The 27,987-nt window shown below is 38.2% G+C and overlaps 2 protein-coding genes across 2 annotated transcripts; one reads left to right on the top strand and one right to left on the bottom strand.

Annotated features, from left to right (window-relative positions):
* Nucleotides 1–5,099: 5,099 nt before the first annotated feature.
* Nucleotides 5,100–8,921, top strand: LOC104443365 (cyclic nucleotide-gated ion channel 1-like). Its single transcript, XM_039312152.1, has 7 exons — nt 5,100–5,765; nt 5,877–6,089; nt 6,189–6,481; nt 6,553–6,664; nt 7,525–7,764; nt 7,882–8,276; nt 8,457–8,921. Exons 1-7 carry the CDS (start codon nt 5,328–5,330, stop codon nt 8,650–8,652), a joined length of 1,887 nt encoding a protein of 628 aa, XP_039168086.1. The 5' UTR covers nt 5,100–5,327; the 3' UTR covers nt 8,653–8,921.
* A 5,286-nt stretch (nt 8,922–14,207) lies between these two features.
* LOC120293437 (uncharacterized mitochondrial protein AtMg00810-like) lies at nt 14,208–15,255 on the bottom strand. Its single transcript, XM_039312750.1, has 2 exons — nt 14,458–15,255; nt 14,208–14,213 (listed from the first exon to the last, which is right to left on the bottom strand). Exons 1-2 carry the CDS (start codon nt 15,253–15,255, stop codon nt 14,208–14,210), a joined length of 804 nt encoding a protein of 267 aa, XP_039168684.1.
* Between the last annotated feature and the right edge of the window lie 12,732 nt (nt 15,256–27,987).

Below are 27,987 nucleotides of genomic sequence, written 5' to 3'. Positions count from 1 at the left end.
GATGTAATTCAGTCACATCGTGTCCTTAGGGACGATTATAATGTGCACAGTTCAAAAAATTTGGAGGTGGTAGTAATTACTAATTACTAGTTCGAATCTTGGTTCGCACAGATTCTGGGCTTTGTCATTTAATTATGCTTATGCTAAGATCTTAAAGTTTACCTTATGACTCTTTGTGCTACTTCTCTTTGTCATCATACCTGATGGAATGCAGTAGGAAAGGAATACTTGTAGTTTGTCCATCTTAGATTTCCTTGTCAATCTTTCCAGTGCTAGAAGACTGTATCCTTACTCCTAAGGCTCTATCTCTTTTGATAGCATGAACGTCGTTTGTCAAAAAGTTGTCTGGTTCAGAATATGAAAAGAAAATATGATTTTATATCTATTTTATGTTGTAAGTAAAATATGATTTAGCTCCATGAAAAGTGTTTAAGTGTTGATGATGTGTTTCTTGATTCAAGCAGGTGATTCATTAACATGTCAATGGAAGTAGAGGAATCCTATGATGCAATAACGCCAAAATAGTGGAATCAATATCACAAGAACATGAAGGATGTGAAAACTTTGAAGAAACATCCAAAACAAATAAGGTATCAGGTTCTTGTCCATGTCCTCCTCCTAGTAAGCGAAAATCAACAGCTTGGCTTCATTTTCAAAAAGGAACAACTCACACAAATGGGGAAGTTGATGTATTTTGCAACTATTGCGAATCCAAGTATTCGTACCATGTTGATAATGGTACTTCAAATATGTTGAAGCATTTGAGAAAGTGCAATAAGTATCCTCGTAATGTGGATAAAAGGCAAAAATTGTTTGCATCACAAAGAGTAGATGGAACTCAAATGATGGGAGGAGATACTACTCGTAGTATTGGGAATGGTGGAATTTCAACGACATGGAAGTTTGATCAGGAGAAATGTAGGGAAATGCTTATTCGGATGATTATAATTGATGAACAACAATTTTCGATCTGAACGTGTTGGATTTCATGATTATGTGAACCAATTATAACCTCTCTTCAAGTATATGTCGCGATTTACAGTGGCTAGGGATTGCATGAAGCTGTATTTTTGTGAAAAAAGAAATTTGAAGGCTTCTTTTTGTAAGCTTAATTCTAGGATTGCACTCATGACTAATACATGGAGTTCCATTCAAAATTTGAACTATCTATGCCTTACTGCACATTTTATTGATGAAAATTGGAAATTGCACAAAAGGATCATCAATTTTGTGATGATAGCTAGTCACAAGGGCATGGATATTAGGAGAGTAGTTGAGAAATGCATATATGAGTGGAGAATAGAGAAAAAAAGTGTCCACAATCACAGTGGATAATGCTAGTTCAAATGATGTGGCTATTGGTTATTTGAAAGAAAAATTTTCAAGAGAGAGACTATTGATCTTAGATGGTGAATCTTTACAAATGAGGTGCACAGCTCATATATTAAACTTGATTGTGAAGGATGGCTTGGCCGAGATACGTGATTCCATTGCACGTATTTGAAACATGGTTAGGTATGTGAGGAGTTCTCCTATGAGAGCTAAGACATTTCGAGATTGCATTGAAAGTACAATGATTGCTTATAAGGGTTCAGTTTGTCTTGATGTCTCAACTAGGTGGAATTCCACTTACCTAATGTTAGAGAGTGCCATAAAGCTAAGAAAAGCTTTTGAAAGGATGGAAGAATAAGATGTTTCTTTCTTAACTGAGCTTAATTATGATACTCCAAGTAGTGTTGATTGAGAAAATTCTATTGTTCTTTCTAATTTTTTGAAGAAGTTTTATGATACCACCAAGAAGATGTCCGGAACTTTGTATATCACTTCAAATGATTATTTTGTGGGGATAGCTTCTTTGTATAATTATTTGCGAGAAGTGACAAAGGCTTTTGATCATAGGGTGAGAGTTATGGGCGTGAAGATGAAAGATAAGTTTGACAAATATTTTGGGAGTTTCAAAAAAGTAAATATGATGGTATTGATTGCAGTAGCATTGGATCCTAGAAAAAAGCTGAATTATGTGAGGTATTGTTGTAAACTCATTTATGATGATGTTGCCTAAGTTGATGAGATGTTTGACAAGGTGAAGTTTGCCTTGGAACATGTGTTTAAATTTTATGAAAAATATTGTCACACTTCTAGAGACAAAAATTTGAATGGCGGATTGGTAAGTTCTACTAATATTAGTAGTAGCTGCGATTCTTATTTCAATTAGGGAAATGAAGAGGACGATTGCAGCTTAAATTTCTATGTGCAAGAGCCTTCGTATAATGACTTTCTTAATGAGGAGAAGAAAAAGTCTGATAGCAACTTATCTGAGCTCGATCAATATCTTAAAGCTGAACTTGAAGATGGTCGTGATCTTGACATTTTGAAATGGTGGAGTGTTGCTGGCCAAAAGTTTAAAATCTTATTTTTGATGGCTCGGGATATTTTGTCTATTCCCGTTACTACCGTTGCTTTAGAATCAACTTTCAGTACTTCTGGTCGTGTGCTTGATGGTTTTTGGAATTCTTGGACTCCTAGAGTTGTGGAAGCTTTGATTTGCACTCAAGATTGGTTGAGAGCAGTTCTTGAGCCGATTAATGTTGAAGAATGTATCGAAAATGCGGAAAAGTTTGAATTGGGTAAGTCCATATCATTTCATCATTTAATTCTTTTGTACATCTATTATCTAATAATTGAATACTTTATTTAATATCTTCTTTTTATTAGATATGGATCATGTTATCAAGAAGATTGACGGTCCATAGAGTTTACAAGTTGAAGTGGGAGGAATATATGTGGTGAGGTTTTCAATAATTGTTTGAGTTCAATTTTTACTAATGTTGAGCAATCATCTATTAATTATTGTTTTACTTTTAGGAGATTGGAGTGAAGAAGATGTAGTGAACGTTGATTCTGAATTCTCAGGCCTTCACAACAGTTTAGGATTCTCTTTTTATCCTTATGTTGCTGTAGCTTTTATGAAGGAAAATGACGGAGAAGCTAAAACAGTTTAGGATTCTTTTTTGAATGTTTGAATGAAATCTAATTAATGTAGTTTCTCAAATTAGTTGCTGTTTTTGCTTTATGTTTTGATTGCTAGTTGTTGTAGCTTTTGGTTTTTAGTATATTATAGCAGGTCCTTGGTTCTTTAGCAGCATCGCCTGATAAGTGTAGAGATGGCTTATTTATTGGGCAGGTTGGTACCTTTTACATCCTTCAAATTATTGTAAGTGAAACTTTTAGAATTTTGTTGAAGTTGTTGGGACCTTCACATCTAGGCATTTAGCCTGCCATTCTAGAGAAAAGGTTGATTGGAAATCTTTACCAAGAACTATGTGTTATGTGGTTTTAGAGATACCTTACAAGTGCGGTCGTAAAGAGTAGGATGGGTGGGTAGGTGGTTCTGCTAGTCTCCGCAGCATATCTAATATGGACATGTGGTTATACAAAGTGGAGAATTTTAATTGCTTGAACACTGTCCATCTAACTTACTAGTCACTGCGAATTGTGGTTTCATTTGGAGGCTGACAATCTGAATTGCTTGCCCACACTCCTTGTCATATCTTATAGTAGTAGTTCACTTGGAAGTTTTAGAGTTGCCGAAGTGTTTGCGGAAAAAATTCTCTTCTGGTGAGTCTTTGAACTCCAATATGGTCTTTCCCAGTTCTTTTGTTTATTTTTTCTCTAGGTTTGTTTGTCAAGGTTATAGCAGAATGTTGGCCTTTTATATAAGAATATCCTTTCTCGAATTTTATTTGAAACTAATTATGATATACTACCTAATCATAGTCCAAAATGTGGAGATGCGGTGATGTTTGACTGTTGTTTATGTCAAAGAAAGATCTTCTACCTAACCTTTATATTTACCTTCATGCTCTCTAAGGTTTATCAGTAGTCCCTTGTGCAAACAATTGATTTTCTCCTGTCAAGGGCTTATTTTAACTATTTGTCAACTTGCACTGCCTGAGAGCATGAAAGCCTTCTTATTCGCCTTTGCAGAAAAGTCTTTTAGGTGTAACTATGATATGGGATCATAAGGATGTCCCTAAGAAGTCCGGCCTACTTGTGACACTTGAAATATGCTAGGTGGACCAAGTTCATTGTTTTTTAACCTTTCCTTAGCGTTGTCCTTTCTGTAGTCAAGCAAGACTGCCTTTTATTTGTTCCCATTCTTTCATTCTTGTTTGCTCAATGTTGCTTACTATCTTCCTTTTAATGCAAAATTGGCTTTTTGGCCTTATTTGTTGGATGATTTAGATCTAAGAAAGCTCTTGCTTCTTTTGTTAGGTTTCCAGCTTACTACTACATGTCCATCGGGCAATGTAAGTTTGATGTTCTCATTTACGCTATGGAAAACCTGTTGCTAAATGATTCATCGAAGATGTTTAACTGGGGAGCTGAAACTTTTTGGCTTGCTTTGATGATGCTTGCTGTGCAGTTGAGAATTGAGATCAATTATGTCCTCTCTTTTGATGTTGGATCTTCCTTAGCTTAAGATTTTCATCTCATGGTCAGTGAGACCGGATCCATGGATCCACCCAGGAACCGGACTAGACCGGCGGTTCGGTTCCCAGGTGGATCCATGCAACAAACGGGTGGATCCCGGTTCCAATTTTTCGGAACTGATCCTTAGCGAGCCGTTCCCGGTTCTAGGTCGGGAACCGCTCGCCTGGACCATGCACACCCCTATCTCCCCCTCCTTAGGGTTTCACGCGCAAAGATGGGTAGCTAAAAGGGAGAAGCTCGGTGCGAGCCGAGCTGAGGGAAGAGAGGAAAGGAGGAGGGCCGGGTTGGGCCAAGGCCAGATTTGACCCGACCCGGCCCCCTCGTATCCCCCTTCTTTTTGTGTTTTGTTTTGTTTTTTTTTTAATTTTAATTAATAATTTAATTTTTTTAAAAAATTCTTTTTATATGCACTTGAAATTTAGGTGTCAACACTATTCTCAGCGGCTCCCACAGCTTTTGTTGACTTTTCTTTTGCCTGAAGCAAATTGTTTCTGCCGACTTGTTTCTTCTCCATTAAGCATACTTTATTCTTTTTTTTTTGGTCGGTAGCATACTTAATTCTTAAGTATGAGTAGTCTAGTGTGTTCGACTACTTTTCAAAAATGGATCACATTTTAACCTACGAGTGGTTTTCATGCCTTTGTCGTTTCAGATTCTAACAAGCTCTACGAGAAGTTGCGTTCATCTCCTTGTTGTGTATATCGTTCAGTCAGGTTCGAAGATTGCAATTGGAGAAATCAGGGAACTCGGAGCAGTGACGTCGGAGCAGTGGTGTGCTGCTAGACACGGGGTTCGGCCAACCAAATATAGAATAATTGTGAACAAACTTTTGGATGGATATCAGAGAGGATACGGGAGATTTTGCGAAGATCAAAAGCTTGAGAATGCCATTAAGCTCCTTGCTTGTATCAGAGAGGAAAATGCTTGATCCGCAAAGTCCATGTCTTCAACAGTGGAACAGGATATTCTTGATCTTGTGTGTTTTCGCACTAGCTTTGGACCCGCTGTTTTTCTACATCCCTGTGATTGACGTTAATAAGTGGTGTCTTGATATAGACAACAGAATGAAGATCATAGCATCCCTTCTTCGAACTATAATCGATGCGTTTTACATTATCCACGTAATCCTCAAATTTCATACGGGGTACACAGTCCCTCCTTCCAGACCGTTTGGAAGAGAGATTTTAATTAATGATCCATCAGCTGTATCCCGAAGATACTTATCGTCGTACTTCTTCCTTGATATCCTAGCGATTCTTCCAATCCCGCAGGTATGAAACCCTGCTCTGATTTCATTTAATTTCTCTCGTGAAACTTAGTTTGGAGCACCCTCGAAGTTATTATTAGTCCTTCACTTTACAGCCCCTTTATTCGATCGGCAGGTCGTGGTATTTGTTATCATTCCCACGCCCCACAGGCCAGGTGCTTTAATGATAAAGGAGTCATTGAAGTTCATCATTTATGGCCAATGTGTACCGAGGATTATTAGGATCTATCCACTGTACAAGGCAGTGACAAGAACATCCGGTTTACTTCTTGAAAAGGCCTGGGCTGGGGCTGCCTTCAATCTTCTGCTTTTCATGTTTGCCAGTCACGTAAGTTTTTATTTCAAGTTTTCATCTTTCGTTTTCTGAACCTTTTTCAGTCAGCTTAATTTGTGCTGGAACCGTCTTTGTTATTTTTGGAATTACCAGGTATTTGGAGCTTTTTGGTACTTATTCTCGATCGATAGAAAAGTCAGGTGCTGGGAAGCGGTGTGTCGAAGACCAGACTGTGACTCTTCATATTTATACTGCAGCACAGCACAGAAACAGAACTATACGTTTCTTGACACTGCTTGTCCTCTGATTAAATCCAATGACATTAAGGATTCGAAAGAGTTCAGCTTTGGAATATTCATCGATGCCCTCCGGTCTGGCATTGTGGAGTCAAAAGACTTGTCAAAGAAGTTATTCTACTGCTCTTGGTGGGGATTCCGCAATCTTAGGTATGTATAACTTCATTACCGCATTCCTCTTTGGTTAAGAGGATTAGCTTCTAAAGTCACTTTTGCTGCAGCTCTTTGGGTAAAAACCTACAAACAAGCACCTCTGTGGGGGAGATTATCTTTGCTTTCAGCATAGCTGTAGCCGGCTTGGTCTTGTATTCATTGCTTATCAGCAATGTGCAGGTACTTCACGATCCTGTTCCAGTTCGGTTATTGTTCTCTACTAGGACATGAGTCCACTTTTGCAATATAATTGAATTGGAGAACTTAGGAAATACCAACACTTTTCGAGAGCTTTCGTGTCATGTCGAACACTCCGACATATGTCCGACACTTGATCAACTCTCCCAACACATGAGTTTGGAATTCTGACGTGTGAGTTTGGAATATCAACAAGTTATTCCAGTACGGACAGGTCAATTCTAAAATGTTTTAATGAATGAGAAGTCAAAATGTAAGTATATAAAAAAGTAATAAATAATAAAAATAACGAAGGAGAAAAGAAGAAAAACTTAATCTTCTTTTCTTTTTTGACCCTCATTTTCCATTACATATAATTCATCGCCCGGGTTTGTTTTTTTCTCTTCTTTTCTGACATGCTTTGACACATGAATCCAAATATATGGATTGTTTTTTTCCCAAGTTTTATGGATTATTGGAATGAAATTAAATTTGTCAAATTGAAACAATGAATGATATTAACAAATGGTGGAATGACATTTTTATTATGCTTAGACTATTTTTATTATTTATTTATTTATACACTAGAATCAAATTAATTTCATCAAAACAATCATTAGAACAATAATTTATCATGTATATATAAAAATATATACTTAATATATAATGTGTCTCAACGTGTCAGAGTTCTCTATTTCTTGAGAAATCACATGTTGGCGTGTCGCATGTCGGTATTAGTGTTACTTAGCTGAGAACTCAATACATAAGAATGAGAATTTAAGCAGGAAATAAAATTAAGAACCTTAGTGGGTGCGTCGAACTAAAATTCCCACAAAATATTGCTGTCGCGGAAAAATCTGCAGTCTACTAAAGTTAGAAGGGCAGAGGAGAGGAGAGCAAGGAGGCAAGATGCAGAGCAAGATGCAGAGCAATGGATGTTGCGCCGTATGCTTCCAGAGGGCTTGAAGGCCCGAATTAGGCGGTATGAACAGTACCAATGGCAAGAGACGAGAGGTGTCGATGAAGAATCTTTGATCAGGAACCTCCCTAAAGATCTCCGTAGAGACGTAAAGCGTCACCGTTGCCTGGAATGTCTATTGAGAGTGAGAATCCCTTCGACTTTCTCTTAGTCTGCTGACACAAATAGACCTCTTCGATACTCTACATGAAATATTGATCAGAAGTTTCAGATGCATTGCCTGACTTATGGTTTCTTTCAGGTGCCCCTGTTTGAGAAAATGGATGACCAATTGCTGGATGCAATGTGCGATCGCCTCAAGCCAGTCCTGTACACAAAGAAGAGCTTCATCGTGCACGAGGGGGACCCAGTCGATGAGATGCTCTTCATCATACGAGGCAGGTTGGGGTCCACAACCACAAATGGTGGAAGAACAGGATTCTTCAACTTAGTCTATCTGAAGGAAGGTGATTTCTGTGGAGAGGAATTGCTTACTTGGGCCTTAGATCCAAATTCCTCCTCCGATCTTCCCACCTCGACGAGAACTGTAGAAGCTATCACAGAGGTCGAAGCCTTCGCACTCACTACCTATGACCTGAAGTTTGTGGCCTCTCAGTTTCGGTGTCTTCACAGCAAGCAGCTCCAACATACTTTCAGGCAAAGCTCGAAACTCCCCTTTCTCTCTGTGGTATCATGTTCGTTGTTTGTCTACACAATTCCAAAGACAATCTCCGGCCACGCAAATTCTTAGAAGTTTCCTTTCCATTTTATGGTGCTTACGTAATTATATAAAGAGGGAAAGGCTTGGTCATATTTTTTGGATATATTTGCATTCAGGTTCTACTCGCAACAATGGAGGACGTGGGCAGCTTGTTTTATACAAGCCATTTGGCACCGACACTGCAAGAGGAAGCGCGATAAGGCTTTGCATGATGCAGAAGACAGGTTACACGATGCTTTAGCAAAGGATGGTGGCGCTTCGCCGAGCCTTGCTGCCACTATATGTGCATCAAGATTCGCAGCCAAAGCGTAGAGGAATTCAAGGAAAAGTGGTAGCATAAAGATGCCGCAGAGGTTACCTCCGTTGATGCCTCAAAAGCCAGCTGAACCTGATATCACAACCGATGGCAGTAACTAAAGATCCTTCCAAATCTTTTGCTCAAATATGGCATAGTTAGAAGATGTTTCTACTCAGATGTGATATGCAATTAAATAACATAGCAATATGATGTCCTCAGATGTGATATGCAAATTGATAACTCAACAATATGATGTAGAATCTTGATCTCGGTATATGATTCCAACTGTGCTGCAAAATGCCATCCCTCGCCCCGAGAAAAGATGCCCTCTGTTACCGTGATGTTTAGCTGAGTTCTCTTTTGTTATGTCAAAGCAGCTTAGTTGAGTCACATACCAAATCGCAGACTTATCAACCAACACTGAAGCACGGTAGTCACTTCCTTAAAGTCTTTACCATGAAGATGTCCATAATTTTCTCCGAATTCCGTTCCAAAATCAATATGATGTTGCAAGGCAGTGAAATAATCGGGTTCACCACCTTATCAACTACATCAGACTATCGAAAGCATTAGAGAGGATTACCTATTGAAGATTCCCAGGGCAGCAATTTAAACAGACTAGAATTCTTAGGGATGCGAATGACCATTCCGAAGAATTCACACAAACGGACCCGGTTGTTCCATCTGCAAGCGAAGTGCATCTCAATTTAATGAAGAGGGAACTTCTTTTAACCCCAAAAGAATATTGCATGCACTTTGTGTGCTTGTTACATTTAAAACAACGATAGCTCGATAAAGTATACACCTAAGGAGTGCAAAATTCTGCTGAAGCAATATTTGCATAACCTATGGCATTCAACTTTATTTCTTGCACGCTCGGGCTCGGGTCACAAGAGTGTAAGAGAAGATTGATTCCAAGTTCAATTAATAAACCTGATAAATGAAGGGTTATAAGCTTCGTAGAGGTTGCGAAAAAGTTCAATAGATTTCTCCACACGCATAGAGAAGGAAATTAGACTTTCAAGCGAATCCGTATTGACTTAGTAGAACAGCTCAAACACCAAATCATATAAATGACCAAGGAAACTTCTTATCATCTTTAAATTTTCCTTCCAAACTTTTTTATAATAATAGTCAGATAAAAATGGCTCATCATTGCTCTAGATAAGAGTCGTAACAATTTAACTCGGCTCAGTTGATGATCCGTATTGCACAACAAACTGAAATAATTGATCAAGTTCTTTTTTCCTCATCACGTAAGAGTTCGACAGAAAGCAAATTGCCTTGGGGTGGGGACTACAACAAAATTGTATAGATACTTTACTAGTATATTTAAAATATGTAATAAATATAAATACAAAATATTTATACATACATACATTACATATATTATAGAATATAAAACAATTTCACTCGACTCAGTTGACGATACACACTACACAACAAACTAAAATAATCAAGCAATTTCCCTTTTCCTCATTATGTAAAAATTCAACAGAAAACAAATTGCCTTGGGGTGGGGACTACAACAAAATTATATAGATACTTTACTATATTTAAAATATGTAATAAATATTGATAATAAATATATACATACACACATTACATATATTATAGAATATAAAGAAATTTGAATATATAAATATAAACAGGATTAGATAAAAACAAAAATTGTTTTGTTTGGTAAGGATAAAAAAACAAAAATTGTTGTTATAGTGAAATTTCTATTTTATATTAGAATTCATATATTAATTATATTTAATTTATTTTAGTTTTAATAATTTAAGAATTTTTATTCGAAAAAAATAGCTTTTATACTATGGATATAAGAAATCTTATTTACCTTTATCCCACGTTCCCCGTTTAATATTTTTATTCTAGCTGTATATCCCTTCTATTGGACCTTATTTTGTCATAGCTAGAAATCAAACACATGATAAGATAAATCTATCTATCCTGACTTTTATCTTGGCTATTAAATGTATCATAAGTTCTCAATACTTGTATTTTAAATTTCTTTACTTTCTAAGCCATTCACTTTCTCGTCCAAAATTAACAAAGAGCCCATTTTGACAAAAACCCCCATCAATCTCATCCTTATCATTAGATTTTTCATTTAAAAATATATATACACATAGGAAATTTCCAGATAAAGACATGAAGTGCCATCATTTTTTTAGGGTTAATACCCTAAAAAACCTAAAATTAGTACACATATGACAAATTTACTCCAAACTATTTTTTTTTACCATGAAAAACTTAAAACTAATACACTTGTGACAAATTTACCATGATCGACCATAAAAAGCCATAAATTGGTACATTTATGATAAATTTATCACAAACTAATTTATTCGACCACAAAAAAATCCCCAAACTAATAAATTTATAACAAATATAGCATCCGCTAAATTGGATTTATATCACAAAAAAATCACAAAAATTGTAAACTGTGACAAACGGAGCGTAAAATCCCAAATTGGTATACCAGTCAACTGTCATGTGTCATTTAACTTAATAATTTGACAGTAAAATTTAATGAAAATTAATAGAGGGTAAATTTGTCACAAGTGTATCAGTTTGGGGTAAATTTGTCAGAAATACACTAGTTTGAGGTTTTTTGTGGTAAAAAAAATAGTTTGGGATAAATTTGTCATAGGTATACTAGTTTGGGATTTTGTAGGGTATTAACTTTTTTTTTTTTTAAAATAAGGGTCATAAGTAAATCTTGTTTCAAATAAGGGTTGAAATATCATCATTTTCTCAAATAAGAGTCTGAAATGGACCTTATTTCAAAGAGGAGCCGAAACGTACCTGCTAGTCAAGGGCATTTCCTTCCTTTATACATATTTTTATTTTCTTTCCTTTTATTTTATTTTTTCCTTTTCCTATTTTTTTCCATTAAAAAAAGGCAAACTCAAAAAAATAAAAAAGCTAAAACTTAAAACCCATGTGAGAGGGCCCTATTGCCTGTATTTTTTTTTTCTGTAAGTTTTAGCTTTTTTCTTTTGTTGAGTTTGTCCTTTTTGAAAAGGAAAAAAAATAGAAAAAGGAAAGAAAATAAAAAAACTAAAGGATAAAAATGTTCTTGGAGGTCAGACTTTTCTTTGAAATTGACATGGCTAATTTAGACTCTTATTTAAAATAAGGTTCATTTCCAGCCCTTATTTGAAAAATAATGACACTGCAAGTTCTTATTTGAAATTTTCACTATATAAATACGTCACTCAATTACAATATTTATGTCAATTCTACATATAGAATCGGTTTGGAAAATATAGCAGCAATGTCAAATCGAGATAGACCAAGCAATCATGCGATACAAAACAAGTGAGGACTAATACGAAAGTAGAGATTTCTAAATTGGATAAACTAAATAGCCACGCAAAAAATATATGCTCCTCTCATAGTGCAAAGGTGAAAAAAGCACGACACCAACGGCAAGTAAAGGGCTTCGCTTGGATACAATCCAAAGTACTCCATTCAGTGCTCCTAATCATAAGGAGGTCTTGTCATGTCTTAGCCACTAGCTTAAACTTGTAGAAATTATCCAATTAATTCTAAACTTATTATATGAACGCCAACTCAATCCTAAATCTTTAATTTTAATAATTCAGTCTTGAACCTTCATATGAAATTCTGATGTAGTCATTCCATCCATTTTTTATTGTAAATTATTAATGTGACAATGTTCTATGTAGGATGACCGGTGGTGATTGGATTGCTGCGTTAACAATTTTATGGTGAAAATCGATTGGAATGAACAAATTAAAATTTTGTGCAAAGGTTTATAGCTCAATTATCAAAACTGAAAAGTTTAGGACTGAATAGGTATCCGTACGATATTTTGAACCGATTGGGTAATTTTCCCAATTGCCATGCAAGTGCTAAATGTTATAAAATGATGGACAAAAAAGAATAATCAAATAAAATGAGTGAACTTGCCATAGACAACGCTTTGATTAGAACCCTATTATCACATGCTTTGAGTTTTGCTCCTAATCAACATACCAGAAAAATAAGGAAAATGAAAAACGCAGGAGACTGTTTTCGTGGAGCACCGGTGTCTGGCGACCTCCGAGAAGCGCAGCATCCTTTTGTTGACTAGTGAGATTTGACATTAACGGTATGCTTTTCCCCCTTGCGACTTGGTTTTAATAAAGTCTTTGCACGAGGCCCATAATTAATTTTTCGATATTATGTAGAAATAGAAAGTTCCCATTTAATTGGCTTCGCTTGCCATTTTTTTAAAATTCTGCTCATCTCTATTGGAGTTGACATTAGAATCACCCTCAAAGAGTCGACCAGACCACCGATGATCGGAAGGCCTTATCTTGAATTTTAATTGCTAATGTTCCTTTCCATTGCAACTTGCTAACTAATCCAAAAAGGAGAAATAGTCTCCGATTCGTTCTTGAATTTGTTAAGAATGGATATAGATCGGGTCCGATAAAATCTCATGGTGATTCTAAAGAGGGCTATGCTATACGGGAATCAAGCCAAGCCTGGAGGGCGTCGTCCTTTTAGAGATCCAATGGAGGGTCTCGGTTAGGCCCGAAAATCATATTCAACTCATTGTCTAAGCTCGCTTGTTGTTGAAAAAATGTATTTAGATTCCAGGTCTAGGACTAACCGGGCTTTGCAATCAAATGCTTTTGGATCGGACTCGTCCAAAATTATCTTTAGAATCATTGGGTCCGACCCGCCTGGCCTATGGGCATGTCATATGAGCCACTACTTAAGCAATATTATATACCTAATGATATTTGATAGAGAGAGAGAGAGATGACTAGCGAAGTCAATTTGGCAACAAACGTCCACTCTCCCTCTACGTTTCTCAATCCCGCTTCTTGCAAGTTGTGGACCTCGCGACATTAAGATCGTATTAAATTAGTGCTTCACGCATTAAACAATCAGAGTACCCACGCAACTCTAGGGCCGCGACCTTTTTTCTATTTCACTTTCGTCATTAATTAGAAAATTTTCTATTTAAAGATACTAAAGAGTAGAAACGACCATGTAAGTGGAGTCTCGGTCCATTCCTTTTCTATCCACATTTCCTTTTGTGGGTCACATAGAGCTCCTTTTGAAAAAGCAACAGGAAAAATTGTAAGAGCACCTCGTGTGGGTGGATCCAAGGTATTCTCCTAGAATTCGAATGGTCTGATGCACGTAAGATTTGATCATAAAGTCCGTTCGAAGAATTCGTAACCACAAGCTTACTAAAAATGCTTTGATCCCGAGACGAACTTTATGATTGATCTAACTCTCGATGGACAGCTGGGTATCGTGTATGTATAATCGCGCAAGATATCGAGCAAAATGTAATGGGTATTGTGGGGGTGGTCGTGAAGAAAATAAAGTTAATAGGGTCGTGAGAAATACCAAACGTTACATTTTGACCAAGTCATTTCGTGGAGATTTTCTAAGCTCGACTGAGTCATTTTTGTAAGAAAGTGAGAAACAGAGAGAGAATTTCTGTGTTGTTCTATATTCAATGTAACACAATTCGTGTATTTAATTACAAGTGATGAATCAATAAAAGGAAACTAGAAATTCTCCTATTCTTCTAGTCCTAAAATAGACAAAGTTTACAATCAATTACAATATGATACGATTTAGTGAATCATATCTTCCAACACTCCCCCTCAAGCTGGTGGTCTGTATATGTCCAAGACGCCAAGCTTGCTCAGAAGATATGCATGTTGTCTTTGACACAACGGTTTAGTGAACATGTCCGCAGGTTGCTCCGAGGTTCTGATTCCTCTTGTCTCGACAATTCCTTCTTGGATTTTTTCTCGGGTAAAGTGGCAATCAACCTCTATGTGCTTCGTCCTCTCATGTAATACAGGATTTGCAGCAAGCTTGAGTGCTGAATCATTGTCACAAAAGAGCATAGATGGTCCTTTAACTTCTGTGCCAAGATCTAAGAGTAAACCCCTTAACCAAACTATTTCACAAACTGTCTTGGCCATGGATCGATACTCGGCTTTAGCTAAAGATAAAAACACAGTAGATTGCTTCTTTGTCTTCCATGAAAGCAATGACTCCCCAAACTTGATACAAAAGCCAGTGATGGATCTCCTGCTCATAGGACATGTAGCATAATCCGAATCGCAATAGGCTGTCATTTCCATGTTGCATCTTCGGGAAAGGAGAATCCCTAATCCTGGACACGTCTTTAAGTATTTCACAACCTTCAAGGCTGCACTCATGTGAGATTGCTTTGGCTTGTGCATAAACTGACTGAGAGTCTGTACTGCATAGTAGATATCTGGTCTAGTCATGGTAAGATATATAAGCTTTCCCACAAGTCTCTGATATCCTAGCGGATCGTCTAGTAATGGATCATCAAAGGAAGATGATATACCAGCATCATAGTCAACATAAGTCAGTTTGGCATTCTGCTCAATAGGAATAATCGCTGGTCTACAGCCTGACAGTCCTGCTTCTGATATAATTTCCATCACGAATTTCCGCTGACTAAGAGAGATTCCCTTATCTGAACGAGCTATCTCAATTCCTAAGAAAAACTTAGGTGGCCCTAAATCTTTAATATGAAAGGTGGAATGTAGATACTCTTTAAGTCTTTTTACAGCAGAATCATCATTTCCCATCATAAGTATGTCATCTACATAAATCATCAAGTAAATAGACAACATACCTTTTGTCCAGGTGAATAGTGCATAATCATATTTGGATTGTTTGAAACCAACATCCATGAGTGCGTTGGTAAATTTGGCGTACCATTGTCGAGAAGCCTGCTTTAGTCCATAGAGAGATTTGCGGAGACGACACACCTTAGACTCCCCCTGTCTCCGTAATCCTGGTGGAAGATCCATGTAGATTTCTTCATCCAGGTCACCATGCAGAAAAGCATTATGAACATCCATCTGATGTAACGGCCAGTCACGGAAAGCAGCAACCGATAAAAAGGAACGAACTATCATATCCTTCGCTACTGGCGAAAAAATTTCATGGTAGTCAAAACCTTCTCACTGTGTAAATCCTTTGGCCACCAATCGGGCCTTGTACCGTTCAACTGAACCATCTGCTTTGTATTTAATCTTGTACACCCATTTACACCCAATGGGTTTTCGATCAGCAGGTAAAGGTACAATATCCCAGGTGTGGTTTTCCATTAATGCGTGTAATTCAGCTGCCATAGCCTTTTGCCAACGAGAATCATCTCGTGCTTCATTATAACTAGACAGTTCTCGTTCTTCAAAAATACGGTTTATACAACATAAATGTTTTGGTGATAGCCTATTGAATGAAACATAGGACGAGATAGGATAACGAGTACCAGATGACCTCGAGGAACCGCATATATAGTCTTTGGTCCAAGTCGGTGGGCGAGTAATGCGACTAGGACATCGGGACGGCTCATGTTGCATTGAAGGTGAGTCTTCATTAGGGCTTGCTTATGAGATATCTAGTGATTGAACTGGTTCTGCTATGATATTTCTTGTTTATTCTATTGGCTCTTCAGGAGGTTCTGTAATAGCATGACCCATAAGAGTCTCAATGGGTGTTGAAGGAGATACTTCACTTGATCTTGGAGGAGAAGTAATAATAAGAGTTCCTCCAGAAGGCAAATCATCTTCTAAGAATTCCTTATGAGCTGTCTTGGTGTCTTCAGGAGAAGGAGTTATGGTATTGAAAGGAAAAATATCCTCATGAAAGACAACATCCCTGCTAACAATAAAGTCTCATGTGGATGGCATATAAATACGATATCCCTTCTTTAAGGCTGGATAACCCATAAAGATACATTGATGAGCACGAGGAGCCATCTTATCCTTATGTCCCACTGTAGTTACATAACATAGGCATCCAAAAATTCTAAGATGACTCAAATCTGGTTTCTTTCTATACAACAGCTTGTCACGACCTCTTTTTTCCGTCCGGGGGAAAAGGAAGAAGGTTTAGGGGTATTTGCCTAAAGAGGCGGACCAATGGCCCTAAATTAGACACAGGCTCTCCCAAGCCCATACCTCGCGCGACGTTGGATTTTTTTTTTTTAGTTCTTAACAACCTAAATATTTTTAGGAGTCGCCACTAGCCTATTGGGGTCGGCTAGAAACCAATCGAGACACGGGAGTGTTGTCACGATTCCTACGCAACCAGAGATTTCTAGGAACGGGGACTTGTTTACGCTAATGTTTCTATTAACGCCCTTGCGGTACCACTAACTTAAAAGGTTGTTCATCTAAATGGCCACACAATCTTGATTACCAATTATAATCTTTATAAAAACGCTAAGCGTCCATGCAAATGTTTTTGTAGGTTTGTTTTCCTTAATGTCTAAACTAATCCTAACATAATTTAGAAGAGAAATTTAAACTCAAATTAATGAAAAGCGGTGCGCAAGTAAATATTTAAGAAATTGAAATGACTTGAAAGTAATGCGGAAAAGAAAGACCCGATACAAGTCGGGCAAATAATATTACATGGCCTTGTTATCACACCCCGGGACAGGACCCCCGTGAGCGAAATGGAAATATAAATATGCATGAAATTACTCTAGATGCATGAAATAACTCTAAATAATTTTAATCTACACAAAATAGATTATTTACAAAAATGGTTATAAAATACCAAAATATCATTAAATTAAGAAAATGACCTTTTAAAAAAAAAAAAACTTTCCTAGATGTCATTTTTGCCTTAATTTGATGTCATCTATCATTTTTATAATTTTTTTTTGAAATTTTCATTTTTTATTATTTTATTATTTTTATTTAAAATTAATTCCCTAAACCGATATATGCCGATTTACACTAATTTAGGACTACCCAGCACATGAATATAACAAGAACCAAGCTCAAATCGACCGTTTCAAGATCGAAACTTGGTTTGCGCATTTCGTCAAACATTTGGCGTGCATCAAATCATCCCAAACCAGCTTCCTCGGGCCATGTTTGCGGCCTTCAATCTCAACGCATGAGCAATATTATGTGGAACTAAAACATCAAGGTTAAACTATCACATGCAAGGAGTAAGATTAGATAGAAATCACAGCTTAAAACACACGAAAACCAAGCTGGAATCGGCCTCAAATATGTGGGTTGAGCTGATTTTGAAATCTGGGTTTGAACCAAAGTCAAGTAAACAGGTTGCATGCCCATATTCAAGCCTCAACACTCATCGTATACGAGATCTAAAGGAAACATTACTTGATTCGAGTAAAAGTAGGTAACATGATCTTTCAAATGCAATAAACATCACAGAGAATGACCCACCGAACAACATCAAAACGACCTCTCCAAGAAGCACACATGCAACACTCTTGACACTTAGAAAATTTCAACCTCAGAAATCAGTTTTCCGGGCTGGTTTCCCTCTTGATTTTCATGATCAAAACATACTCAAAATTGAAAATACGTACATCTAGGATGCTTATCTTACTTCCTAGTTTCCTTTTCAAGTGGTTCTTGGCCAAGGAAACCGAGAAATTGTCCTCTGGAAGCACGTGGAAGTTGGCTTCTTCAACTGGAAATGAGATCTGCAGAAAAGAAGAACTGACAACGAAGGTTTTTGTTGACCTCTAAAATTAGACTTTAAGATGTCTTTTGTTGGAAAAATTGACACCAACCCAAACTATATGTATTGTAGCTTGGGTTAGAAGTCAATATTTTTCTCATTTGTTTCTCAAATTTCTCAAAAACACTGCCTTTTTCCCACTCGTGACCAACTGGGCTCAACACTTAAAAAAATTTTCAGTGTTTCCTGGCCCGCCTAGAGGGTGTTTTTCGGGGGGCTTTAGGAGGCCTTCCCGATCTCCATTTAGGACGTGCGACCTATGGATGGAAAGATATTTGAGTGAAGTTTCACTCTCTAGTTGAAGGTTTTGGCTAATTTTGGCCGAAGGGTTGTGAAAATCTCACTTTTCTCTCAAAAGGTTGATCTGGAATTTTCTGGGTTTCTCCTCTGGAGTTGCTTCTGAGGGCCTCTTTGGGGGACGATTCCGAGCTCTCTCCTCTCCCTATCGTCTCCTCTCTCTCATCCCCTGAAAGACCTTGCTTTAGTGATATTATCCCCCGAATTAAGGGATTTTTGGTCAGCCTTTTGTCCACCTACCAAGCCTATCAACAGGGCTACTTCACCTACTCTTCAGACTTGGCCAATTTTTTAAGTTCTGCAGCTGTTGAGTGTGCGGACTTTGCTGCGAATTTCCGGTGTTGTCAGAAGCTTATCCCTGGCCAATTTTCGTCCACTTGCACTGCTATATACGGTCTTCCATCACGTGCAAAGATCGGGCTGGTTGGGCAGCTGAGGAGGATATGGTGGGGCCACCAAATTGCTTACTCAGCAACTCCGGATTAAGACCAACTCGTGGACTGAGTTTTGGCTGCTGATTTGAGTGCTTTAATCCACTATTTGGCCGCGGTTTCTGATCAATTAGCAACCTCATGTATAGTAGCTTAAGATCTTGACCATTTTTCGCAATTGTGCCCACCCAATTTTGCAAAAAGACCCTCAAAATTGGCCATTTTCTTATCCGAAAATACCAAATTCAATACAAATGTGGTCTTTTTGGCTCAATTTGATTGATTCTACTTGGCCAAATTCAATTTCAACTTAATTGATGACCAAGATGATGATTTAAGGGCTCGGGCGCAAATTTTACAAAATTTGCGAATTGGTCCCTCGACTTTTGGAAATTGCATTTTGGCCCCAACTTGTCATTTGGATTCCAATCTGACCTCCTAGGCTTGGCTAGTCACATTTAGATCGTTGGCCCCAACTTGCTCTCTCTTTTTTTTTTTTTCTTTTTTTTTTTTTCGATTTCTTTTTTTTTTTTTTTTTTTTTTAAAATTATTATTATTATTTTTATAGGAAAAACATCTTTCATTTAAAACACAATATTAAACACCTAGATAATCTATATGCTGGAATGAAATATTTTTGGGCAAAAATTAGGTGTCAACACAGCTCAAAAAGTGTCTTTCATTTCAGAATGCGAGATGGCATGCGATTGATCAGATATGCTGCCGTGACCACACAATCTCCCCAAAAGTTTTCAAGAACAGATGCTTGAAACTTAAGAGCCCGAGCAACTTCTAAAAGGTGACAATGTTTTCTTTCTACTACACCATTTTGTTGTGGTGTATAAGTACATGAACTCTCATGCAATATTCCATTCAGGAAGAAAAAAGAGGCACACTCATTATTGAAGAATTCTCTACCATTATCAGTTCTAACTTGACGGATTATTTTCCCGAATTGAGTCTTTGACAGGGATAGAAAAGTTCTCAAATGTGAAAGAACCTGATTTTTTGACTGCATGAGGAATATCCATGTGGCACAGGAGAAGTCATCCACGATTGTTAGGAAAAATCGGGATCCATCATGATTCAAGGTATGGTAGGGCCCCCAAACATCAACATGTATTAAAGAAAAAATATCATCTGCTCGAGAAGTGCTATGAGGAAAAGGAGCACGAGTTTGTTTTGCCATGGGGTAGATGGGACACTGAGGACAAGGAAAATATGCACTGTGACCCAATCTTTTATGATTAAGAAAATTCATATCATTGGCAGCAACATTACACAATGACTTATTGAGTTCAACAGAAGGTAAATATTGTGGGAAATTTTCCCAAAAATACAGCCCTTGATTGACTCTACCCAAGCCCATCAGTTTGCCAGTCGAAAGGGCCTGAAAGAAACAATTATCAAGATGGAATAGAATGCGGCATGAATTTTCTTCGCAAACTCGAGAAATTGATATCAGGTTGAAATGGAAATTAGGAACATATATAGCACATTTTGAAGAGTAATTAGTGAGCTAAGATTCACAGTGCCAGACATGACTACTTGAGTAGTGTTTCCATTTGGGAGTTGTACTGATATGGGACAAGACAACTTTTTAACCTCAGAAAAGAAAGATTTATGGCAGACTATGTGGTCACTAGCACCTGAATCAATAATCCATGCATTTTGAGAAATTGCATTCATCAGACAATAGGATGTACCTGTAAAGCTCCCAGTTTTATCAGAAGCATCCAATTTCTTCAATGCCTCCATAAGTTCCTGATATTGATCATGGGTGATTGATTTTCCCATTTGTTGACCCGACACCTGAAAAACTGATGAAAATTTCCCCTTTTCTTTTTCTCCTGGTTTTCCATGTAATTTCAGCAGTTTTCTATGGTATGGTGTGGCCGCTTGTAATAATCGCAATATAATTTACCTTTTCCTCTTGGCCCACCATTTTTTGCAGCTGAGGAAGACCTGTTCATGGGTTGGAAGACTTGCGCCAAGGTTGGGCCGAATGAATTGGGCCCATTCGTATCCAATCCTCCGAGAAAGGGACCACGCGGGCCGTCTGGCCCATTGAAGCTCATTCCACGCGAGCCGTCCGATCCACCGAAGCCAAATCCTCGCGGGCCGTTGGATTCATTCGCGCCCAAGATCAGACGCGAGCCGTCCGATTGATCAGTTTGATGTGGACCGTTGGAGAATCTTCGCATATCTTTAGGGTTCTCGTCGAGGAACCCTAGATCCGCCCCCGCCTCTCTTCCTCTCGTTGTGCTCTTATGTGAGAAACGGGGATGGCCCCTTGCTGCCAAAACAATTCCTTCTCCTCCCCTTCCATGATCCGCCGTTCGTTGCTGACTTTCCTCCTGAACAGCGAGTTGGTACATCTGACCAAGGCTCGGCATCGGCTCCATGGTAAGGATTTGGGAGCGAAACGTCTGGTAAGCTTCATTGAGAATGAGGAGGAACCTCGTCGCCTTCTCCCTCTTCCTCATGCTTCTGTACTGCTGTTGTATCTGTTCGGGCCAGTCGAATTTCTCTTCGACGGCCTCTAATTCGTTCCACAGTGCTGAGAGTTTATTATAAACCCCGGCCACTGTTGAGTTCCCTTGCTTCAGATCTGATATCTGCTGTGTGAGATAAAAAAATCTTTACTTGGTTGAGCTTTCCGTACATCTCCCTTATGCTTTCCCATAATTTTTGTGGGTCTTCTGTCGGCGGAAGTCCGGCCGTGATTTTGGTCGAGATGCAGTTTCCAATCCATGTTCTGACTAATTGGCTGCATCTCTTCCAAAGGCGCGCCGATCTTTCGTCGGACGGAATAGGGAAAGTTCTGTTTATGAAAACTTCTTTTTCCTTTGTGATCAGTGCATGCCGGAACTCGCGCGACCAGGTTGAGTAATTGTCGACGCCCGTTAACTGTTGGCTGATGATTTTTAGTTCATATCATTCGGCATTTGTTGTATAAAGTGGGTCGCCGGGTTCCGGCCGACCACTGGCAGTAGGGAATTGATACGGAAAGAAACCCGGATAGAGATTTGCATTCTGACCCGGCCCTATTACAGGCCCCGCATTGTGAAAACCCGGGTAGGGATTCATTCCCATACCCGGTCCAGTCGATCCACCTGTCTGCTCCGCGCCGATGGTTGAGCTTGCCCCTTCATTGGTCGGTGGGCCTCCATCGGTTCGCACGTTGCCTTGGTAGCCCGGCAATGATGCACTGAGGCTTGGTCCCTGATACCATGGATATGGTATCCACTGGTAAGGAGGCCCCGAGAAGGGCAACCCCAGATTGGCCTGAGCCTGGTATTGCAGCCATTGCGCATGTTGCGGATGCAACGCAATCTGACCCTGCTGCTGTCCTGATTCGAAAACCACAACAAAAGAGTCTTGGCTGCCAAGATTCTGTGGAGTAGTGTTCCCAGCAGACTGGTCAACTAGATTCGTGGTAAGGTCTTCTGGCTTTGTCATGGTAAATGGAAATTAATTCCTTCGGAAAATTTTTTGTAGGTTGAATTCTTCTGGAAATAATTGAAGCTTTGATTCCTACGACAACTCCTTTGAAGATTGAAGTTCCTTTATGAGGCAATCTGAGCGGAAGCAGAAAAAAGGTCAGAACCCGCAGGCTCTGATACCATGTAAGAAAGTGAGAAACAGAGAGAGAATTTATGTGTTGTTCTATATTCAATGTAACACAATTCGTGTATTTAATTACAAGTGATGAATCAATAAAAGGAAACTAGATATTCTCCTATTCTTCTAGTCCTAAAATAGACAAAGTTTACAATCAATTACAATATAATACGATTTAGTGAATCATATCTTCCAACAATTTTGACTCTTCTTCACGCTCTTCTCCCGTGGTCTCCGCATCGAGTTATTGGCAACTGGTCTAACTCTCCTTCGCTGGGTCGATGTATGATATGCGGAAGTGTTGTGGTGGTAACAAGATAGAATTATAATAGGCAACTAAATATACACTCGTTATACTAAATTGCGGTACAAGTTTAATATTCAAAATAAACACTTTCACATACCTATTACAATATACTTTCTCTCACATCATGCTCAAAAAACTCACACTCATGGCAAACTAGCAGATACAAACACACACTCTGCTATTCTATCTTCCCTTCTCGATCATGGAGGGACAACTCACTCACACGGAGCTACTTTCTCTTTTATCAGGCTGCGTTGCCTTTCTCATAGAAGTTCACCTTTGTAGTTGGTGCCTTCCTATTTCAAAGCTCTCATCGCTGGAGGCTTTCCCTCAAGCTTGTTATACGTTGACTTGTCAAAGGGTGGGGCTCACAGAAAAAAGAAAAAAAAAGGGTTGGAAAAGTCAACAAAAGCATAATAGGAGGCTTGGCTAAATAAGAAGCCCGAGAGCTCCCTCAACCAAGCCGACTCGACCACGCAATGCAACACTCGGATTACGAGTTCCTTAATTTGAGTGAGCCTTATTATTTGGTTTGGGACATATCCAAGTGAGTGGTGCCATTATTTCTTTGAATTTGTAAACTCATATTTTGAAAAAGACAAGTATGAGTTATATTATGTGCAAATTGTGATTGACTAAAAGGTAAAAGCACGTTCATGGCATGCTTGATCCATAACTTTGAATCGGACATTTATTGGTTTTTATTCATTTGAGAAAGGTTTGAGAAATGTGTTATGAAAGGTGTCGTGAAAGTTTAAATGTGTGTATTGTATTGAAGACTGATTTATGGAATGGGTTCTTTGATGATTTTTGAACGTTTAATGAAAAAGACGTTTCAAAATGTTATTGGTTCATGAAATGAATTCCGAAATGGTATGAGAAATATATTGTGAAATATGTATATATTATGTTTGATTAACAGAGTAGGAAATATCATATATTTTGGGGGGTTTTTTTTTTTGGTGAAAGAATTGATTTGCGAAAGGCTTGTAAAATCAATTGTGATATGGACTAGTAAAGGATTAAGTGTTACGCGATAACATAATTTTGTGAGAGCTACCTCTAGAGTCTTGTACCATTGATGTGTATTGATCAAGGACTAAGTGCTATATGATAACTTGATTTTGTGAGAGTAACTTCTAGAGTCTTGTAACCACGGGCTAAGTGTTACGTGATAATGTAATTTCGCGGGAGTCACCTCTAGGACCTTGTACTAGTGATATATGTTAGTCAAGGACTAAATGTTAAACAATAACATATATTTGTGGGAGTTATCTCTAGGGTCTTATACTACTCAAGGGTTAAGTGCTACACAATGACATAGTCTTGTGAAAGTCACCTCTACAGCCTTGAGATGCAATGTGCTATGAGATTGATTGGTGGAATAGACCTTTGACGTGTGATACGAGTTTTATTAATGAAATGAACCATTGACATGAGATATGACGAGTTCGATTATTGGACTAAACCTGTGATACTTGTTTTGATATTATGGACGAATGAGAAATTTGCTATTAAAATAAAACTCATTTTATTCTTGCAATTTGTTATATATTGGATTGACATAAATGAGTCATGTCTTTGAGTTCTAAATATGTAATGTGGAGGCTTGATTTACTTATAAAATATGTACTACTCACTGAGCTGTGATTGTCCATCCCTATCTTTTCCAATTTTTTTTAGGTCCCTCACTTAATGGCCATTGGAGCGAGAGCGTTATCACAAGAATTTTTGGGAGTTGGATTTTGGTGGTTTGAGGCTGCATCCTTCGGGTAGAAGGACGGCCGTGTCATCCTCTTTTCTGCTAGGATTCGGGGTGTGATATCTTATAGTATTAGAGCTTAGGTTTTGATATTTAGGAGTAGATTTATGGGACATTGGGATCTTGTGTGTTAATTTATAATATGTTAGTCTTTTGTTAAGTATTAGGATGTGTTGACACCCAAAATTACCCTTGGAGCCACATGCTGGCCATGAGAGAATATTGGATGAAACACCTTGTTTTAGTTGGATGAAATGCTCTATTTTGGTTCATGAAATTAAAGGTAAATAGCTTTCGTGGAGGCTACTTAAGCCGAGCCTCAATGGAATTCTATAAGCCAACTTTAGAGTCGATGGCTACATAGTTGATGGCCACGTGTCAAACTATGGGGCAGGACCAATTGCAGCAAGTGAACATTCAGCCTCAGTTACCCCAAGTTGGAATACCAAATGTACACCCCTAGGTACCTCAATTAGGGCCTTTTAATGCTCAGCAACAAGTCCCTAATGTCCAGTCCCAAATACTTCCGAATGTTTAGCCTCAAATGTTACAACAACATTTTCCTCCTACTCAGGTGAATATCCCCAATCCACAAATAAATTCAGTATTTGTAATATGGCCACAACCACAATTATATGGGCCTCAGCAACAATATCATCAAGTTTTTAAGCAAAATGCAAACCTAGTATTACAGCCTAATTACGTTGTGTAACAGGTTCCAGGGTTTCCTCATATGGCTCCAATTCAAAATCACCCAATAATCGAGTCATTGCTAAGAGGGCATGGCAATGACATTGCATGTCTGGCCAATATTTAGCAAAAGCCATACCCATATTGGATGGATACTATAACATACCCATGGGGTTTCAAAATGCTTGAGTTTACCTCTATTTATTGGTGAAGAGGATTAGTCGATTTTTGAGCATGTTAATTGTTTCTTGGCACAATGTGAAGATGCAGCACATGCAGACCATTGGAAGCTAAGGTTATTCCCTTTATCATTATCAAAAACTGATTTTACTTGGTATATTCTATTGCCGCCGAACTCGGTTAATTCATGGGAGTAAATGGAAAGATTATTCCAGTCTCAGTTTCAAAGAACTGTCCCAAATTTGTCAGTAGCTGACTTATCAACTATGAAATAGATACATAAAAGTCAGTCAACTAGTTTATTAATACTTCGTCATATTTTGATTAACTTAAGCTAGTAAATCAATGATATGGCAAGCGGCATTAAAAGTAATTTACCTAACTATCTAGTTATATTGATGGATGATAACAATTAACTAAGTGATGCTTTTTTATCAATCACAGGCAATTTTGTTATAGTTAAAATGTTGGTATAAGTGTAATTTGAAGCTGTTGTATTTAAAACAATGTTGTGACATCCTCAATTCAACCCATATCTAAGGAATAGAATTACGATGGTAATCGACAAATCATGGAAAAGGCAAGGGATGGTTACCTTAGGATAAAAATTCAATTTTACATCGACGGATCATGAATTTTTGGAAAAGTGGAAACAGGCTATGAACGAGGAGCCACAAGGGCCAAGCTGCGGATGGGCCCAATAGGCCTCATGCCCATCATGGATGGCCTAAATGGACCCATCTAGGCCAACTAAGCCCACGCTTGGCCTTTTGGAGGCTTGCACATTAATTATCCATGTGCATGAATAGTGTTTTATACTATAGTTTGATTAAATTCTTAAATTACCCCTTCTAGAAACTTGTTGGCTTAATGAGACAAGAATTGTTGTCTTCCAACGGAGAGGTAGGTGCCCATTTTGAAGAAAGGAAGCGGAAGAGACCAACTTAGTTAGCTTTCTTAATTCATTTCCAAATAGAGCACATGCTTGAAATCTAGCATTAATTGAAGAGTGGATAGGAAGATTTCAAGAGCTCTTGGTGACCATTTGAAGAACTTGGCCAAGAGTAATTTAGGGGATGACGTGGCCCAATCAACGCTGACGTGGACAACTTATAATAATATTTAATAATTTTGAATTTCTTTTTTTTTTTCTCTTTTTTCTTTTCTTCTTCTCCTCTTCCTTCCTCTAGCCGGTCATTAGACCTCAGCGACTGGCTAGAGGCGACGACAGCCTCACGCTGGCCTGGGGAGAGTCAAGCCTCACCAACCATGGGTGAGGTCGGTGGGAGGTCGCTTGGGCCGGCCTCACACTAGGCTAGTGAGGGTGAGCCTTGCCACCTAGCACCAGGCCAGCTTGAGGTCACCCTCACGGCCACTAGGGAGGTGGCCGGAGAGACTCGCCAATGGCCAGTTGCGAAGGTCTGGCGACCGGCTAGAGGAAGGAGGAGGAGAAGGAAAAAAGAAAAAAGAAAAATTCCAAAATAATAAAATAATAAAATATTATTAAAAGTTGTCAATGTTAGTGCCGATCGGGTCATGTTAGCTGGCTAGCGCCCAATCAACAAAATCCGGCCAAAATTGGCTAGAAAAGACTAAATCGACACCAAATAAAAAGGTTTATGATTAATTTGGTATAAATACAAAATGTTTAGGTCTTTTTTAACACTTCTTCATATCCCGTAATAAGCCATTTTAGCTCTTAATTCAAATGGGTCCAAGTACCCTTTTCTTAGTTTGATCGAAATGATAATTAATACACCTAAATCCATGTGAGGTCACATGATCTTCTAACGAAGTTAAACTGGATAAGCTCCATATCGAAGTTGGGATTAGGATGACTTGACTCCTCATTCTTTGCTCCACTCTCCTGACTCATAGAGATAATTGAATCACTCTCCAGTATCTTGGTCATAAATTTTCACCAAAATAGAAGCTAAAGAATAATGTCATAAAAAATTTCTAAAAGAGATAGTGCTGAAAAATTAAGAGCACTAGTGAAAGTAGTGGCAATGAGACGGCTTTCTCACCCTTTAACGATAGGAAAAAACTAATTTGTGAGGATGATTGTATATGTATATTAGGGTCTGAGGAAAGATCTGAGCACTATTTAAAGAGTTTCTAACCAGGCTCTCTCATTATGAGTTGGACTTCACTTGTCTACATTAATTAACTCAATATTAGATTAATTAAGAAACATTCTATCTCACCTTAAACCAATTTTATAAAATGATAAATTATAATATCAATTCATGTGCCTACATTAGAAAAATTCTTACACTTGTGTGTGCGGTGGATAATTCTTTCTTTGCTTTTTTTAATGCCGGCGGCTTCTTGTTTTCCTAGGTGTTGACTCCGACTATAGGTGTCCATCCACGAGCCTTCTCCTGAAGCTGCCATTTTGGAATCTCTACAACTCCACGAACTTTCCATCGTTCGTAAAGCTCCCTCCTCTTTTTTTTTTTTTTTTTTTTTTCGCTTCTTATGGGAAGACCTCTGCTGAACTTCATGATTA

The sequence above is a fragment of the Eucalyptus grandis genome, chromosome 5 (genome assembly GCF_016545825.1).
Source record: "Eucalyptus grandis isolate ANBG69807.140 chromosome 5, ASM1654582v1, whole genome shotgun sequence".
In the NCBI taxonomy this organism is placed as follows: Eukaryota; Viridiplantae; Streptophyta; class Magnoliopsida; order Myrtales; family Myrtaceae; genus Eucalyptus; species Eucalyptus grandis.
Note: the sequence above shows the minus strand (reverse complement) of the source record. Positions and strands in the feature narration are given on the sequence as shown.